The sequence below is a fragment of the Barbus barbus genome (assembly GCF_936440315.1).
Source record: "Barbus barbus genome assembly, chromosome: 39".
In the NCBI taxonomy this organism is placed as follows: Eukaryota; Metazoa; Chordata; class Actinopteri; order Cypriniformes; family Cyprinidae; genus Barbus; species Barbus barbus.
Window position 1 is genome coordinate 7,125,926 of NC_136717.1, and position 18,649 is coordinate 7,144,574.

The 18,649-nt window shown below is 38.4% G+C and overlaps 1 protein-coding gene across 2 annotated transcripts; it reads right to left on the reverse strand.

Moving 5' to 3' along the window:
* Positions 1-18,307, reverse strand: tmem19 (transmembrane protein 19). Of its 2 annotated transcripts, none has more exons than XM_079398742.1 (7): positions 18,093-18,307; positions 17,500-17,649; positions 16,727-16,840; positions 14,362-14,499; positions 8,823-9,077; positions 1,843-2,052; positions 1-1,389 (listed from the first exon to the last, which is right to left on the reverse strand). In XM_079398742.1, exons 2-7 carry the CDS (start codon positions 17,633-17,635, stop codon positions 1,226-1,228), a joined length of 1,017 nt encoding a protein of 338 aa, XP_079254868.1. In that variant the 5' UTR covers positions 17,636-17,649; positions 18,093-18,307; the 3' UTR covers positions 1-1,225. The 2 variants fall into 2 exon arrangements, with proteins under 2 accessions (XP_079254868.1, XP_079254869.1); XM_079398743.1 differs by having other exon boundaries at positions 6-1,389; positions 8,823-8,927; positions 18,093-18,246.
* Between the last annotated feature and the right edge of the window lie 342 nt (positions 18,308-18,649).

The following is an 18,649-nucleotide window of genomic DNA, read 5'->3' on the forward strand; positions in this document are numbered from 1 at the left end:
GAAATGCATGTAAACAAACTTTTAATCATTTTCTTAAAATAATACAGCATTGAACACATTCCCAAAATAATGTTTGGGGGCAGACTCATCCACAATATAAGAAGTGCACAGTGGATCAATGAACATGTTTTTAAAGATTGAAAGAGTTGTCAGAAGCTTTAATGGTGGTGTCGTTTAAGTTACACAACTATGGTGTCGTTTGTATATAGCCCAACTTTAGCTTTTACTTTGGTGATTATTGCTGTGCTTTATGAAGGATCCATAGGTTTGGCCTACACAAAAACATCATCCATGTAGCACACCATAGGTATGTTCCAACTGACCACATATGACTTCCTATCTTAAATCAGATTCCAAACTAAAGGAAATGTGCATAAATGCAGTTGTGGCTCCAGTGTTTTTAGGTGATAGCAGAATGGGTCATTATGGGTGTGTACAAACATGCAATTTGCAAGTATATCGTTTTGTTGTAATAACCAAACATCATCTAGGCTACAAGTAAAATATGTTTGCATAGGTAACCTGGAGCAGGAGCAGGTTTTACCATGTTTACCAGTAACGCATGTTATTTTCTTAATTAGAAATTCTACTTCGTTCTCATTTTATTTGTAGTCATTTCTACCCCAAATTTGTTGCTTGGCGAGTGTTAGTTTTGAACACAATTTATTTAATTTTTTTTACATACTGTATCTGGAACAAAATATAAATACTTAAAAAAAACATCATTCAGAATCACCAAATGGCTCATAATCTTTATTATTTTAAATGCAAGACAGTAAACAGAAATGGATGGTTAAATGCTGAAGAACCTAGCAGATGGGTTTTTACAGTATTTTGAGCTCTGTGTACTGTGCTGTAATGCATAAATATTGGCCTATTTGCCATCACAAGTCTTTCCAAAGTCATAAAGGCACACAAGATGAAATACTTGGAGAGTCAGTATGTGCCTTTGACAGCCTTTCAAGATTAATATAATTTATTTGTTCTCATATGTGAAGTATTTTAACATTACACATTTCAACTCAAAAAAGTAATTTCGAAAATCTCAATACAATGTGTAGAAACAAAGACATTGGGAGTTTGAATTGTGCTTGAATGATTTTGAAAAAAAAAACAACAACAACAACACAAAAAAAAACCTTGGTGTTATGGTAATGGCATTGTTTTGAGCATAAACTGCTTTTTATCCTAAAAGGGACATGATACATAATTAAAATCACATGATTCAGTGCCTAGCCCAGAATATCCAAGCAAACCCAGGCAGGAATAGTGCTATGAGTACAGAAGAGAACAGATTCACTCCATTATTGTCCAGGATGGGTTTCCCACATATTCGCTTAACGCTCGGTGACTCATAACTCACAACCTTCCCAATGGATTCATCGTATCCTTGATGGAAAGGGAAAAAAAATTGTCAAACACCTAGAATATTTTAAACAAATGTTGAAAGAAAACCAAAGAAAAAAGACAAATAAGTTAGTCAAGTATGATAAATTACCATGTTTTGAATCCTTCATCATTATTGTTAAATAAATAAAGTAACATTAAGTTACATTTTATTTTGCACTATTAACGTAACATTCATTGGCACTGATTAAAAGTTTGATCTTGGGATTTTAAGAATCAATTATCATTCAGTGCTAACTTTTCATGTCCAATTAGAATAAAAAGGAACACTGACAGAAGATGATAAATTATTTATATTGCATAAAAGTAAATCAGCACTATTAGTATGACTGTTGCAAGAAACTTGCAATAATATTGTGGTGGGACCACAGGGGGAAAATATATGAATTAATCTATTTGATTTTATTTACCTTTAATAATAATCAGTCAGATTACCTGAATACTGCATCGTTGCACCGAGGAATGAATCTAGCAGAGATCCAAACAGACCAGCTATTGCTCCATACAAGATGATAGGCCATTGAGGAACTGCTAAATGCAGATCTTTTACCAACAGGAGCTGCATGAAGTAGTACGCTGTTCCCACTGTGCCTCCACCCAAAACACTGGCCACTAATCCAACAGGAGTGACTCCGCCATTGGTACCTATAAACCATTTTATAGCAGTTAAGACAAAGACCTTTTGCTTAAATAAATCACTTCATACTGACTATAATCAGGGTTTAAAATTAACACTCACCAACCCTTCAAATGTGAATGAAAATTAAATGAGACGCGTTACTCTATGAACTCACTAGCCAATATGGAGGTTATGATCATGTTCTGTCATATTTTCGGGGTGCGGGGGGTTGTTATGAAAATAAATGTTAAAAGTAAAAATATGACATGAAAACCTGTCTATGAAAATGTGATTAGAACACTGTTAGATTGTGATTATGATGCAGTGTTATTAAAAAAGGGGCATCTAAGAAGGAAAAGCTGTCTGAGGTGAAGCTGAAAAGTAAAACTGAATCCCGTTCTACGACACATCCTATTAAAAATTAATCAGATAACTTAGATACATAACATAGACATAACATTACAACTTCTATCTGCACAAAAATATGCAAATGCCAGTGAGAGAGAGCTCCCATGATGCGCTTTCAAAACAGCGTGCTGAAACACGGTCAAGTAAAGAAAAAAGAATTTACTATAGATTTCTATAAAGTTCTCATTATAATGCTGTTTATGGCAGATTTGTGCTATATTTAATAGAGTGGTGGAACTGTGATGTCACTTTGTAGGTGAAAACCCAGAAGCAAGTAAGCATTTTAGCACTTTCAGTTCCATCGTCCCAGAGTCAATGGGTTTTTTGAATGGGATTTTGGTTATATCCCTTAAATGAGGTGCGTGGTTCACACAGGCTCAAGATACTTTCACGTTTTATTCTACAACAAAAAACACACCAGTTACACCCCACTCGTGATTTTTGTTTTAAACTGTTATGTTTCTTAAAATGACGGTTGCTAACAAGTTGCTAAATGGGACTGCAGGCACTGTCGGTGTTTAAAGTCATGCTAAAATTGAATGTGTACGGCCAAATGAAGCTGTTAGAAAGCATATAGATTGTAGAAGCAAGGATAAAATAACATTTTGTGCCACCCTAACAAAATGAGAACTGAAATGTGGTGCTTTGTTCACTAAAATAAGTTTAATCTTAACATATCCAAAACTCGCTCACTCTGCTGTTATTTAATAGATAAAATGCACTACGATTGTATTGAATAGTATGTGGAGACACGTTTTTAATTAAAATATTCGTGTTAATCATGGATTTATGAACTTTTAATGCACCTTATTTCGAAATGTACATTAATACGTTCTTTCATATGTCCTTCAGTTATGACCATTTCATTTATTCACTATACTATTTATTACTAATGTCTCATTTCAGTTTTAGTTTGGCTCTAGTTTTGTATTTATTCCAGTTTATATGAAAAGGTTAATGTAGCGTGGATTAAAATTAATATATAGAGTAAACACTTTTCACTGAACATGAACAACAAGTTATCGGAAAAGTTATCGGAAGCGTGGCGGTCGTGACGCTGAAGGCGAGCGACCGTGGTGCAGTAGTTCGTTAAGGTCTGTTTTTGGTTCTGTTTCATGTTTTCATGTCTTATTTTTGAAGTTTAGTTATGGTTCCTGTTTGTGTCATGCTTCCCTTTCCCTCTTGTCTCCTTGCTATTGGTTCCTCTGTTCAATGTGTCATGTTCTGATTGGTTGTATTTGTCATGCGTCTTGTTTCCCATTGGTTTGTTCATGTCATGTCCTTGTTTGTTATAAGTAGCCATGTCGTTGTCTTGTTCCTTGTCATGTATTATATGTATTTATCTTGCTGTCGGTGAGTGTTTAGTCATAATCAAGTCAAGTCTTCGTTTGTTTGCATTTTGGATTGCACTTTGTTTAAATAAATCTGCACTTGGATTTGAATAATCAATCAACGCTCGCCTTCAGTGGACTGCTCATTACATTTGTTTATAGCTTAAATTTAGCTTTTTAGTTCTGGCGCTTTTATTTAGGATTCAAAATTCGTCAAAGTTATATTATTTTGTGAAGATTATTTTGATGGACAAAACGTGTAAGTTTCATGAACTATGATTGAACACAGAGCTTATTTTTTGCAATAATCCAAAAGCCTATGGAAAATTCCTATTGGCTTTTTGTCGAGAGAACCAGTTTCATGCTAACAGCCGATTCACCTACAAAGTGATGTCATAGTTCCCCCACTCAATATATATTTCTATATTTATTTATATATACAGTGAGGTCCATAAATATTGGGACATCGACACAATTCTAACATTTTTGGCTCTATATACCACCACAATGGATTTCAAATGAAACGAACAAGATGTGCTTTAACTGCAGACTGTCAGCTTTAATTTGAGGTGTGGTGTTTAAATCAGGTGAACAGTGTAGGAATTACAACAGTTTGCATATGTGCCTCCCACTTGTTAAGGGACCAAAAGTAATTGGACAATTGGCTTCTCAGCTGTTCCATGGCCAGTTGTGTGTTATTCCCTCATTATCCCAATTACAATGAGCAGATAAAAGGTCCAGAGTTCATTTCAAGTGTGCTATTTGCATTTGGAATCTGTTGCTGTCAACTGTCAAGATGAGATCCAAAGAGCTGTCACTTTCAGTGAATCAAGCCATCATTAGGCTGAAAAAACAAAACAAACCCATCCGAGAGATAGCAAAAACATTAGGCGTGGCCAAAACAACTGTTTGGAACATTTTTAAAAAGAAGGAACGCACCGGTGAGCTCAGCAACACCAAAAGACCCGGAAGACCACGGAAAACAACTGTGGTGGATGACCGAAGAATTCTTTCCCTGGTGAAGAAAACACCCTTCACAACAGTTGGCCAGATCAAGAACACTCTCCAGGAGGTAGGTGTATGTGTGTCAAAGTCAACAATCAAGAGAAGACAGAGGGTTCACCACAAGATGTAAACCATTGGTGAGCCTCAAAAACAGGAAGGCCAGATTAGAGTTTGCCAAACGACATCTACAAAAGCCTTCACAGTTCTGGAACAACATCCTATGGACAGATGAGACCAAGATCAACTTGTACCAGAGTGATGGGAAGAGTATGGAGAAGAAAAGGAACTGCTCATGATCCTAAGCATACCACCTCATCAGTGAAGCATGGTGTCATGGCGTGGGCATGTATGGCTGCCAGTGGAACTGGTTCTCTTGTATTTACTGATGATGTGACTGCTGACAAAAGCAGCAGGATGAATTCTGAAGTGTTTCGGGCAATATTATCTGCTCATATTCAGCCAAATGCTTCAGAACTCACTACATAGCGCTTCACAGTGCAGATGGACAATGACCCAAAGCATACTGCAAAAGCAACCAAAGAGTTTTTGAAGGGAAAGAAGTGGACTGTTATGCAATGGTCAAGTCAATCACCTGACCTGAATCCGATTGAGCATGCATTTCACTTGCTGAAGACAAAACTGAAGGGAAAATGCCCCAAGAACAAGCAGGAACTGAAGACGGTTGCAGTAGAGGCCTGGCAGAGCATCACCAGGGATGAAACCCAGCGTCTGGTGATGTCTATGCGTTTCAGACTTCAGGCTGTAATTGACTGCAAAGGATTTGCAACCAAGTATCAAAAAGTGAAAGTTTGATTTATGATTATTATTCTGTCCCATTACTTTTCGTCCCTTAACAAGTGGGAGGCACATATGCAAACTGTTGTAATTCCTACACTGTTCACCTGATTTGGACGTAAATACCCTGCGCGTTTTTGAAGCCATATGAAGAACGAAAACAATTTTTAAAGTATGCCTACTGTTACAACAAATGCCCTAGCATGCCACTTTGGCCTGACAGTGGAAATGCGGCTAGTGATGCAATGTTGAGGGGGTCGAAGGCATCGCGGTTTTAATGCTGTGGCTGATCAGTGTATTCTGACACAAAGTAGCGAATGGCATGTGAATTTTGTGAAATTCTATTGCTGGGGAATAATGTTGTCATCATATGTCATCATATTATGGGGCATGATTTTCATCACTGTCAGAGTGAGAATAATGGGATGTTTTTTTTATGAATGTAAGTGGAAAAGAGACTTTAATGCGTTGAGTTCAGTACGCTGACTTGAAACAGCTGATGAAAAGAAACAGCTGAAAGCTTGCCCACTAATCTTACCACATTGTTTTATAATTGGGGTCAGCTATATTTTGGGAAATAAATGCTGTTTTATAAGAAAAGTCCCAGTCTCAAGTATTTTGCAACAGATAGGATTCACTGGTGGCACTATTCTTTCATATTTACACCATCCACAAACAATGACATAAAATAGTCGAAAGTGATTTAATAATTCAAAATTAGATTTTATTGTAAATAGATTTAACTGTCATTTTGATAATTGCTGATTGCTGGATTATTGCTGATATTTTTGTGTTGGCTATAACAACTGAGTAGCTTGACCGCTGAAGAAAAAAAAAAATTCAAATCCTGGACACAATTATTGTCTGTGGTTATTCACAACATCTGTGGAATTGTCACGGTGTACACACGAGGAGGATACAGGCAGGGCCGGCCCAAGCCTTTATGGGGCCCTAAGCAGAATTTTATTTGGGGGGCCCCTTGGAGCCGCCAATATGACTGGTTATTGTCAAAGCTTGATTATTCAAACACTATAAATCTAACACACCCATTATCAGTGTTTGTTGTAGCTGTGTTGCTTAGGGGGCAGTTGTGGCCTAATGGATAGAGAGTTGGCCTTATAACCTGAAGGTCGTGGGTTTGAGTCTCGGGTCCAGCAGGGATTGTAGGGGGTGAGAGTGAATACTCAACACTCTCTCCACCTTCAATACCACGACTGAGGTGAGACCCTTGAGCAAGGCACCGGACCCCCAACTGCTCCACGGGCGCTGCAGCATTGGCTGCCCACTGCTCCGGGTGTATGTTCACTACTGTGTGTACACTTGAATGGGTTAAATGCAGAGCACAAATTCAGAGTATGGGTCCCCATACTTGGCCACAGACCACTTCCCTTTCCTTTTACATCATACTGCATGTTTTTACCCTTCTGTGATTTATAATTGTAATAGTTGCAAACTTACAACAGTGGTCAAGTGTTAATTTTCACTTTAACATTCAAAGTCTTAGGTCAAAGTTTCACAGACAGACTAAACCAGGATTAAACCATAGTTCAATTAGGACATTTAAGTGATGTTTATAAACATGCATTAGAAAAAAAACATTACAGGTGTTCATCATAAGACAAAACAAAAGCACTGACATGTTTTAAGATCAGTCAGTGCAAGTTTCTTTCAGCTGAAATAGTTCATATTTACATTTTAGTCTAGGAATAGGCTTAAGCCTTGTCTGTGAAACAAGAAACCGGGGGTAAAGTATTAAGTGGCATACTTAATGTGCTGAAAAGTAGCTAAATAAACCAGCAGACAATGCATTTACAGAACAGAATGTTATTTTAACAACATAAATATTAATCGAAGTTATACTTTTATTACAAGTCATACTTTTTATAATAAATATTAAACACAACAGAGAGCATCTATATAAAACAACAACTCTTAATTTATATCTAGCTAATTCAGGCATAATGATATTGGAATATAATAGCAAAGATGCAAAATGTAGGCTGAGGTAAATAATGTTAAGCTGTTATCAGTTTATGAAACAGAAGCTTATTGTTATTACAAAAATATATACCCAGGAAAGTTACGGCAATTTTTACTGATCTGACCAGGTGTGCATTTTCCAAAAGCAACTATGGTCGCAAGTTCTGTCGTTACAAATAGAGTTCAGTGGAAATAACGACCACAGTTAGCTAACAATGGTTTTGAGAAACGTACCTCTGATTTGTGCCACAAATTTGTGCCATGTTGAATTACCCCCCCCAAAACGCGGAAAGATGAGCTCAGAAAAAAATTAAAAGAAAGACGCGCTCTGTGCTTTTCATATTTCATAACTGTTCAGTGTTTTCAACCAAATACAGTTTATTTTAGGTTTAAGACATTTAAATACACTTCAGTTAAGTGAAAATAAAAATACATTTAATTTGTTAAATAGGCTACGCGCTGATTTCTGTGGAAAGCAATAATAATCCTTTCAATTATTACGACATGTTTTATTCCTATCAAATAGTCTACATATTGTGTAGGTTACCATAAAGTTTACTCTGTTTTTCTCCCAGCTAACTGACCACTTACTTTCATGTATTTCGGGAGAAATAAGTGAATTTACGTGATGTTAATCCGACGGATCCACACGGCAGCGTGATAGGTTATCATCAACATGCTCATTATTGTGCCTGCATGACACGTCGCTATGGAAATAATAAAAATTATATGTATAGAATATTTAATTATTTAATATTTCACTTTTGTATAATTACCACTGTCCATTGACATATCACGAATATAAGATAAAATAAATGGTCATTTCATCTAGACTACTCTTGGGGGCCCTCTGGTGGCCGCGGGGCCCTAAGCAGCCGCTTACTTCGCTTATGCCTTGGGCCGGCTTTGGATACAGGAACATGCAGACGAGGAGGTAAACTCAAATTAACAGTCTTTAATGACTCCAAACAAGGCAAGATAAGGCAAGGCTGACACAGACAGGAACACCAGGGAATAACAAGTAGACCAGACGAAATCAAACTGAACAGACAGGACTATAAATACAGAGGATAATGAGACAAACACAGCTGGACAAGAATTAACTACTGATCACTACTACTGATCACACTAAACTAGGACAGGAAACAAACCAAATATGGACACAAGAGGCGGGAACACATGACACACACGACAGAGGACTGGCAGGAATCAGTCCATAATGTATTTAACTAAGAATATTCTGTTCATTTCAACCATTTAATTTTTGGACTCTGTACCTGCTGGGACTTCTTTCCAGGTGGTGATGAGCCTGGGCATTCTCTTACTAAGCACAGGACCAACTTCAGAAGCCCAGGTGTCCCCTGTGCTGCAAGCCAGTGCTCCTAAGAGTGATAAGCACATCCATGAAGCAGAATATTGCTTCCCAAAATCCACAGGTATTTCTCCAGGACCAACTTCAATCATATAGAGCAGGGCCAATTCAGTAGGAACTCCACCATTACAGAAAACTTGCAACCAGTTCCTCTGGCCTCCTGCAGACATTAAAGACACATAAGTAATGTTATCAACAAGAATTCTATACAGCAACATAAAAAAGAACACTTTGAGAAAGATTGGGTTGGAGGATGCATTGGACAGATGCATAAACAAACAAATGAGCATTAAAAAAAGCTTAAGCTCAAAGCTTACTCATTCAAGACTAACATACTGTTATTTGTACTTAGTTGTGAAAAAAAAGTGAATTAAAAAAATCCAAAATGCGCCCAAAAAATCAAAGGGGGAAATTAAAGAAAAATTTGATTTGGGGAACACAACAAACTATCTGATGAACTGCTTCTTAGGATACCACCAGAGCTGAAGAAACAAGTGCCTCATCTGCTTTCTGCCATTTCCACACAAGAAAACATTGATGTCAAGCAAATATCTAAGCCTCTGCAGAATCAGAATCAGAATGAGCTTTATTAGCCAAGTATGTTTACACATACAAGGAATTTGTTGTAGTGACAGAAGCTCCACAGTGCAACAGAAAGACAGTAACAGGACAGGACACAGGTAATAAAAACAAAATAACAAGAAATAGCCAATAACCAATGTACAAAGCAGCAAAAAAAACATATACACAATATATAATATAGGCGACTATGTATGTACAGGTCAAGTATGAGCAAATTAGAAATGAGAAAAATAAAAATAAAATAAGTGAGTGTGGTGAATGGATAATGAATTAGTTGTGTGTTCCACGTTTATTATTGAGTGTTCATGAGATGTATTGACTGAGAGAAGAAACTGTTCCTGTGTCTGGTCGTTCTGGTGCTCAGCGTCGACCAGACGGTAACAGTTCAAAGAGGTTGTGTGCTGGATGTGAGGGGTCCAGAGTGATTTTGCCAGCCCTTTTGCTCACTCTGGATGAGTACAGTTCTTGGAGAGTGGGGAGGGTTGTACCAATGATTCGCTCAGCAGTCCGGACTACCCTCCATAGTCTTCTGAGGTCAGATTTGATAGCTGAGCTGAACCAGACAGTTATTGAGGTGCAGAGGATGGATTCAATGATGGCGGAGTAGAACTGTTTCAGTAAGTCCTGTGGCAGGTTGAACTTCCTCAGCTGGCGAAGAAAGTACAACCTCTGCTGGGCCTTCCTGACAATGGAGTCAATGTGAATATCCCACTTCAGGTCCTGAGAGATGGTGGTGCCCAGGAATCTGAATGACTCCACTGCAGTCACAGTGCTGTTCATGATGGTGAGTGGGGGGAGAGCAGGGGGGTTTCTCCTGAAGTCCACGATCATCTCCACAGTTTTGAGCGTATTAAGCTCCAGGTTGTTGAGACTGCACGAGACAGCCAGCTCCTTAACCTCCTGTCTGTAAGCAGACTCGTCACCGTCCTGGATGAGGCCGATCGGTGTGGTGTCGTCTGCAAACTTCAGGAGCTTGACAGAGGGGTCTTTAGAGGTGCAGTCGTTGGTGTAGAGGGAGAAGAGCAGTGGGGAGAGAACGCAGCCCTGAGGAGCTCCAGTGCTGATGGTTCGAGTGCTGGATGTGAATTTGCCAAGCTTTACTAACTGCTGTCTGTCTGTCAGGAAGCTGTTGATCCACTGGCAGACGGAGGTGGGGACGGAGAGCTGAGTTAGTTTATTTTGAAGGGTTTCCGTGATAATGGTGTTAAAAGCAGAGCTGAAGTCCACAAACAGGATCCTCACATAAGTCCCTGGTCTGTCCAGATGCTGCAGGATGAAGTGCAGTCCCATGTTGACTGCATCATCCACAGACCTGTTTGCTCTGTAGGCAAACTGCAGGGGGTCCAGTAAGGGTCCAGTGATGTCCTTCAGATAAGCCAAAACCAGTCTTTCAAATGATTTCATGGCTACAGACGTTAGGGCCACAGGTCTGTAGTAATTAAGTCCAGTAATTTGGGGTTTCTTTGGGACGGGGATGATGGTGGAGCGTTTGAAGCATGAGGGGACTTCACACAGCTCCAGTGATCTATTGAAGATCTGTGTAAAGATGGGGGCCAGCTGATCAGCACAGATTTTTAGGCAGGCTGGTGACACACCATCTGGACCAGGTGCTTTCCTTCTTTTGTTCTTCCTGAAGACCTTAAGTTCTTCCCCCACACATCTTCTTCACTGATTTGAATTGTAGGTGTGGGGGAGAGAGGGGTTGCTGGAGGTGTGAATGGTTGTGTGGAGGGGTGTTCTGGGCGGGTGTGGGGTGACCGTTCAAAACGACAAAAGAACTCGTTTAAGTTGTCTGCCAGGTGTTGATTCTCCAGAGTGCTGGGGGGTGGTGTTTTGTAGCTGGTGATGTCCTTCAATCCTAACCGCACTAAAGCAGGATCACTGGAAGAGAATTTGTTCCTGAGCTTGTCAGAATAATTCCTCTTTGCCACTCTGATCTCCTTTTCCAGTGTGTATTTGGCCTGTTTGTACAAGACTTTATCCCCCTTTCTGTGAGCATCTTCTTTGGCCCGACGGAGCTGTCTGAGTTTGGCAGTGAACCATGGTTTGTCATTGTTGTAGAATAGATGAGTCCTGGTAGGAATGCACATGTCCTCACAGAAACTGATATAAGATGTTACAGTCTCTGTGAGCTCGTCCAGATCATTTGCCGCAGCTTCAAAAACAGTCCAATCAGTCAGGTCGAAACAGGCTTGTAAATCCCGCTCGGTTTCGTTAGTCCATCTTTTAACAGATCTTAATACAGGCTTTGCAGACTTAAGTTTCTGCCTGTAGGATGGAATAAGATGAACCAAACAGTGATCAGAGAGTCCTAAAGCTGCTCTTGGAACCGAGTGATATGTGTCCTTTATTGTTGTATAACAGTGATCCAATATATTACGGTCTCTGGTGGGACATGTGATGTGCTGTCTGTATTTTGGCAGTTCACGGGAGAGATTTGCTTTATTAAAGTCCCCGAGAATGATTAAAACAGAGTCCGGGTGTTGTTGCTCACTCTCTGTGATCAGATCAGCGAGTTTCTGTAAAGCTGTGCTCACGTGCGCTTGCGGTGGAATGTAAACACTCACGAGAATGAACGAGCAGAACTCCCGCGGCGAATAGAACGGCTTGCAGTTAATGAAGAGCGTTTCTAGATCTGAGCAGCACATCTTCTTTAACACAGTTACATCTATACACCACCTCTCATTGATGTAAAAGCACGTCCCGCCGCCGCGCGATTTCCCCGTTGATTCCGTGTCCCGATCTGCTCTGATCAGCTGGTATGTCGCCATTCAGCCAGGTTTCCGTGAAACACAGAGCAGCAGAGTTAGAAAAGTCCTTGTTTGTCCGGGAGAGCAGAAGGAGTTTGTCTGTTTTGTTGGGTAGAGAGCGGAGATTCGCCAAATGGATGCTAGGTAACGATTCTAAATCCGCGCTGACGAAGCTTCACGAGCATGCCGGCTTGCTTTCCCCGTCTGCGCCTCCTCCTGTAGCGTTTGACCAGAGCTACAGCTCCACCAACTACAATGTCCAGCAAAACGTCAGAAAAATCAAAAACCGGTAGAAGATTTTGTGGTGTGATCTGCCGAATGTTCAGCAGATCATCCCTGGTAAAACTGATCTTATTTGAAAAACAAAAAACAGGAAAAACAAACAAAAACAATACGAACACTGATGAGTAACGCACAATAGCTGCCATCAGCGGCGCCATTTTAGATCTTTTTTAGAATTCAGAAAGGGTGAAGTGAATTACAATAACCAAACAGAGCAGAACAACTCCTTGAATGGCATCAAACTTTTATGCGATTTGTCTTTAGACCTAAGTGGAAAGCAATGAAAATCACAGTGCTAAATGTGGCTGCTCTATGGACTCAGGCAGTTTTATTTTGATATTATATATCTCTAAAATCAGCAAAAAAAAAAAAAAAAAACGTCCCTTTTTCAGGACACTATAATTTAAAGATAACTTTGTAAAACCCAAATAAGCTATACAGATCTTTATTGGAAAGGGTTTAAACAATATTTTCGATACATAAACAATTGATGCATATGCACCTATGAGTATGTCCTTGAGACACTTAAGATCACCGTAGCCACCTGATCCAGTCCGTATCCAGATAAGATGATGGATCAGCACCTAGAGATGACCTCTACAGCCCTGAATGTCAGCGGCCAAAGTCAAATCCGCTGTGAAGACCTCACCTAGACGACCATCGGGACAAGACCACGGGAACCAGATGAGTCCTCTACACAGTCTGACATTGCTGTAGTTGGAATTGAACTGCTGGTTTCGTCTGGCCACAGGAGAACTGGCCTCCCAACTGAGCCTGGTTTCTCCCAAGGTTTTTTTTCTCCATTCTGTCACAGAGGGAGTTTTGGTTCCTTGCCGCTGTCGCCTCTGGCTTGCTCAGTTGGGGACACTTAATTTCTAGTGATTATCGTCAATTTGATTTCACATATACTATTTAAAATACTATTTTCAATAATGAAATGCCTTTAACTGAAAATTGAGTGTTTAATCTTATCATTATAATATCATTATAAGACACTCTATCCTCCAATTTGATACTGTTAAGTGCTTTGACACAATCTGTATTGTTAAAAGCCCTATATAAATAAAGGTGACTTGACTTGACTTAAGGACTTCGAAGTCAGTCATACAAGCCACCATACACCCAGAGAGTTGAGGAGGCTCCGCTCCAGTAAAGCTCCAGCCCAAGACTACTCAAAGCCTGTACTCTGGAGCTTGGTGACTTTCTACAGCATATCTTCAACCTGGGCTTGCATTTAGGGAGGGTTCCTGTGCTGTGGAAGAAGAAGCCACACCCCAAAAATCTCAATGATTTCAGGCAGGTCGTCTTGACATCACACATCATCTGCCACACATTAGACCGTCTGCAGTTTGTGTACCAGGAGAAGGTGGGAGTGGATGATGCTATCCTCTACCTGCTCCATCGGTCTCTCTCTGGACAGGGGCAGTAGCACTGTGAGGATCATGTTTTTTTATTACTTCAGTGCAATCGATACCATCCAGCTTCCTTTCCTGAAAGACAAACTGACGGAAATGGGTGTGGGCTCATACCTCATGAAGTGGTTTATGGATTATCTCACTGTAAGATCTCAGTATACCCAACTGAAGGACTGCACCTCTGAGAACGTGGTCAGCAGCACAGGGGCCCCACAGGGGATAGTGCTCTTGTCAGTTCGGTTTACCCTATACAACTCAGATTTTAAGTACAACTGGACTTGTGTGATGTGCTACAAAGATAAGATGACTACAAAGATAAGCAACAAAAATAGAGATTTCTCTGTCTACTCAAAACTAACCCATAAGAATGAGAAAAAAATATTCTGGAATATCAGAATATAAGAACCACACATACCTTCTTTATAATCTGAGTCAATTTGTTTTTTGATGTCTCCCTTCCATTTGGTTAGTTTGCTGGATGTGACAAAAAAGGTGAACAAAGCTCCAAAAAAGCTCATGTTGGCCATGGTAAGAACAAAGCCAACCAGCATCGCTGCAAAGAGATGAATATTTTTTTATTTGCAATTTATTAATCTAGTCACATCATGATCAGTACAATCCAGCCATAGCAACAAGAGGCTGTATTATTATTATACAAAATATTACATAATAGTAATATACAGTTTTGTGCAAGTTACTTCCAAACTATAATACATTACAGATTACTTGTTACTGTTATTTAAAAGTAATTCCATACCTTACAAAATTACGGTCTCAGAATTGTAATGCGTTACATGACTCCTGTATTACTTTTGAGTTACTTTCACCAAAATATCTACAGAAGTAGAACTTAACATTCTAAAATGACAAAATGTACTAGAGCCCTGCCCTAATGGCAAAGTTTTTATATTTCGTTCCGGATTTTTATAAAGTTCATTTAGAAAAAACGTTTGGAGCATTTTTTGTTCATTAAATACGTTTTTTTTTTCTTAAAGTAACGACCAAGCGGCCAGCGGCAGACCAGCAGGCTGATCATAGCTTATGTTTGATCAATTTAGCCTTCTCAAATCATCATGACTTGCCTAAAATAAAATCTATAGACATACTAAAACAGTTGAAGCATATAACAATGTTTAAACGTTAAACCAAGATAAATGTGTGCTGCATCCAGTAGTTTGTGCGGAGAGTGGAAGTTAAAGAGCAGGACATGGAGGCACCAGCGCAATCAATTAAAATTTTTTAAAATGGAAACAACTTACGCCATAATTTTTGCTTATAAAGGGTAAAGAGTAATGCATCATTCGGAACTGTAAAGGGTCTACTTTTATTTGTGTGCACTCAAAATATCAACAAAACATTGTGCTTTTATCTTGAACAGGAGCGCTTCAAAAATTAACCAAAAGAAAGCGAATACATGCCTCACAGACATGATAAATATATCTATAGAAAGCTTTAAATTACTAAATTTAACGAAATAAATAAAAACAAAAACTATCTAATATAATCGTTATCCATGAAGATGCACTTCTCTCTAAAGACACGTCTAAGATGGCGAATGGGGACACGCTCTTAACAATCGAGCCGCTCGGACTCATGTTGTTTCCACTAGCGCAACATGTACAGAGTAAAATATTACTGAAAATTGATTAGTAATGCCTTACACTACTGCGTTACATCAAAAAGTTATACGTTACTGTAATGCATTACTTTTGTAACGCGTTACTCCCAACACTGGTAATATATTTCTGTCCTAAATTATTTGCTTTCACAAATGACAACAGGCAAAAAAAATTGTCATTGTCAAAATTATAGCTGCAAGCAGCAATTGACAAGGTTCAAAAGCTTTAATCCATTTTTGCAAAAATGCACAAAATTAGGGGTTTTCAACAAATAAAATACTTAAAGGGGTCATATGATGCTTTTTTAAAGATCATTATTTTGTGTATTTGGTGCAACAGAATATGCTGACATGCTTTAATGTTCAAAAAACACATTATTTTTCAAATACTAGTAGGTCCTCTATGCCCCACTTCTCTAAAAAGCTTAGTTTTCTACAAAGTCCCTCTTTCCGACAAGCACAGTCTGCTCTGATTGGCCAACTGACCCACTGCATTGTGATTGGCCGAACACTACAAGCACGAGTCAGAAATGTAACGCCCCTTTCCATAATCGCAAGTTTCAACTTTCAAATAAATGTAAAGACAGTTAATAATGTCCTTAGTTTTACCGTCAGTTCAAACCTGAAAGGGGAACAGAGTCGCGTGGCAGACACAGTAATGATGCTCGTATATGTTGGGTTAGTTTCCCAACAGTATTCCTGGAGGAACATCAACAGTAGACATTTTGGATGTCTTTTTTTATCTGACCCATCGTTTTCAGGGGCCTCATTTCTAAAATGTTGAAAGAAACCATCCTAAAATTCTCTCAAATATGCATAGGTACGTGTGATTCATAGAATGAACATAAGTACAGAAAACGCATGTACATGTCTCTTTCAGATGTGAAATCAATGAATTGCAAATTATCTTAAACTTTCGTGCAACTGAATGGTTTCAGTGAAACTGTTGATGTGCCTCCAGGAAAAGGCTTGGGAAATGTAGGTTTAGATTGTTGTGGGGTTTGTTCTTGGTGACTTTTTCTACATATCACTTGAGATTCCAAGCATGTCTGTTTTGGGGTTTGTATATAAAAAACAAAACCATACGACCTGTAACAAATGTTGATGTGACATTAAAATGACCACATAAAACACCATCTGAACTTCAAAATGTATTTCTCACCTCCTATGGCACCACCATGATCAAGATTCTTGCGTTTAAAGGCTCGAAATGTGATGAAAAGAGGGACAAGCACGGAGAACAGCCACCGCCATGGTGATACTGGCTGCAGAGTACCTGAGTAAATATAGAGTAGCATATAAAACAGTATTTAATATGGAATGAACTGGATATGAAAAGTCAAAAATTTTACATTACCATACAATTCTGTGCACTTTGTATAAACACGAACTGTAATTATTACAATTAAACAACATCTTTGTAATACTGTAGCCATGCTTTGTTGTATGATAATTGTCACAATAATCTCTACTCAGTATTTTCCTACTACAGGTTTTAACTCAATTTTCTTCTTTAGTACCTAAATTTAAAGTGGTTAAAATTGTGCCTGTATGTGTACAGTAACACACAAAAAAATAATAGGCAGTTTTTCTGTGGTGGGACATCATGGAAAACTGCAAGGATGTAATGTATAAATGACATTCATAATGTATAAATGACAACTATCAATTTATGTCACAGTTTTTAGTGACATTTTATGCCACATTTATTATGAAATATACTTTTTTAGAAATAATTACTGTAATCTCAAAATATTTTCTTTGGTTATTTATAAAGTTCATTTAAATTTACATTTAGATCTTTAAACATAACATGATGTTAAGGTAGAAACCTGTTTCCCTTTCATACACATACACTGACTGACTGGGCAATAAGGCTGGTTTCACACATTTTTTTTTATGCATTCAAACAGAAATTAGAAAGTGAACTCTCACCATAGTATGTGCTGGCAGTTATGGAAAGGACCCAAAATGATAATGAAATTGCCAGTGCGAAACACAACACGATCATATACGCCATCATCCTGATGTAATCTTTGATGAATATACCATCCTCAAATTGCATGTTCATTGAGGAATGCAAAGCTATCGAGAAAATCAGACAGAACAGAGTGAAATTTTTAAAATAATTGTGTTAAAAAGGATTGTTAATCCCAGTAACCTCCCCCTTAAAAACAATCTATCATGATAATTTTCTGTACAGCTCCCTAGATGTAATGATAGTTTCTGTAAAATAATAAGTGTAGTAACTTATATTAACTAATTTGTAATAACTTATCAACCATGTATTACACTATCATCCAAAATAAAAAAGCATACAATTTTGAGAGCTCTGTAGATGAAATATTATTTTATGTTATAAGATGGCATTCCATTACATATTAATTTATTATGCGCTAACTGTGTTAAATATAACTGTAGTAACGTTAAGTATGGTAATTTGGACACACAATTAAGATTTCTGTAAATTGTGTAAAAGCTTCTAACATTCTTTACTACCCTGAATATTAAACAACAGCCAAAAACACCTGAAATAATCCTGGCACAAATACTTGTTCCCGACTTGTTCCATGTTTCCCGAAGTTCAGCCACGTTTGACAGTTTGTAATATTTGCAGAAACGCAAAGCTTAGTTCACTGTGAACAAAAATAGTCTGATTTCCGGTCAGCTCATCTAAACAGCGCAGCTCAGCTGACCTATAAGGATAGAAACACACGGAAGGGGAAAAAGGCACCTTTACCTTGATTGGTGGAAAGCATCTGTCAATCGGGCGGGATCTGCGTGTAATATCTTCTTCTTTCTTTGCTTTTATGGAGCTTCACAAACGTCTCTAGTGCCACCTACTGACTGTACTGCAGCCAGACCAGAGAAACCACATTTCAATAACAGTGAAAATTAGTCAACTATAGCTCTGTGGACTTTAACAAAAAATTATATAAATAAATAAAATATCTCAAAACACCTTTATTGCTACTGTCTGTAATTTGTCAATACATAATATACAACAATAAATAAACATGTCACAGAAAAATTCTGTCATTTGTCTTTTTTTAAAATACTTGTGCAGAATGTGCACATTTCATTT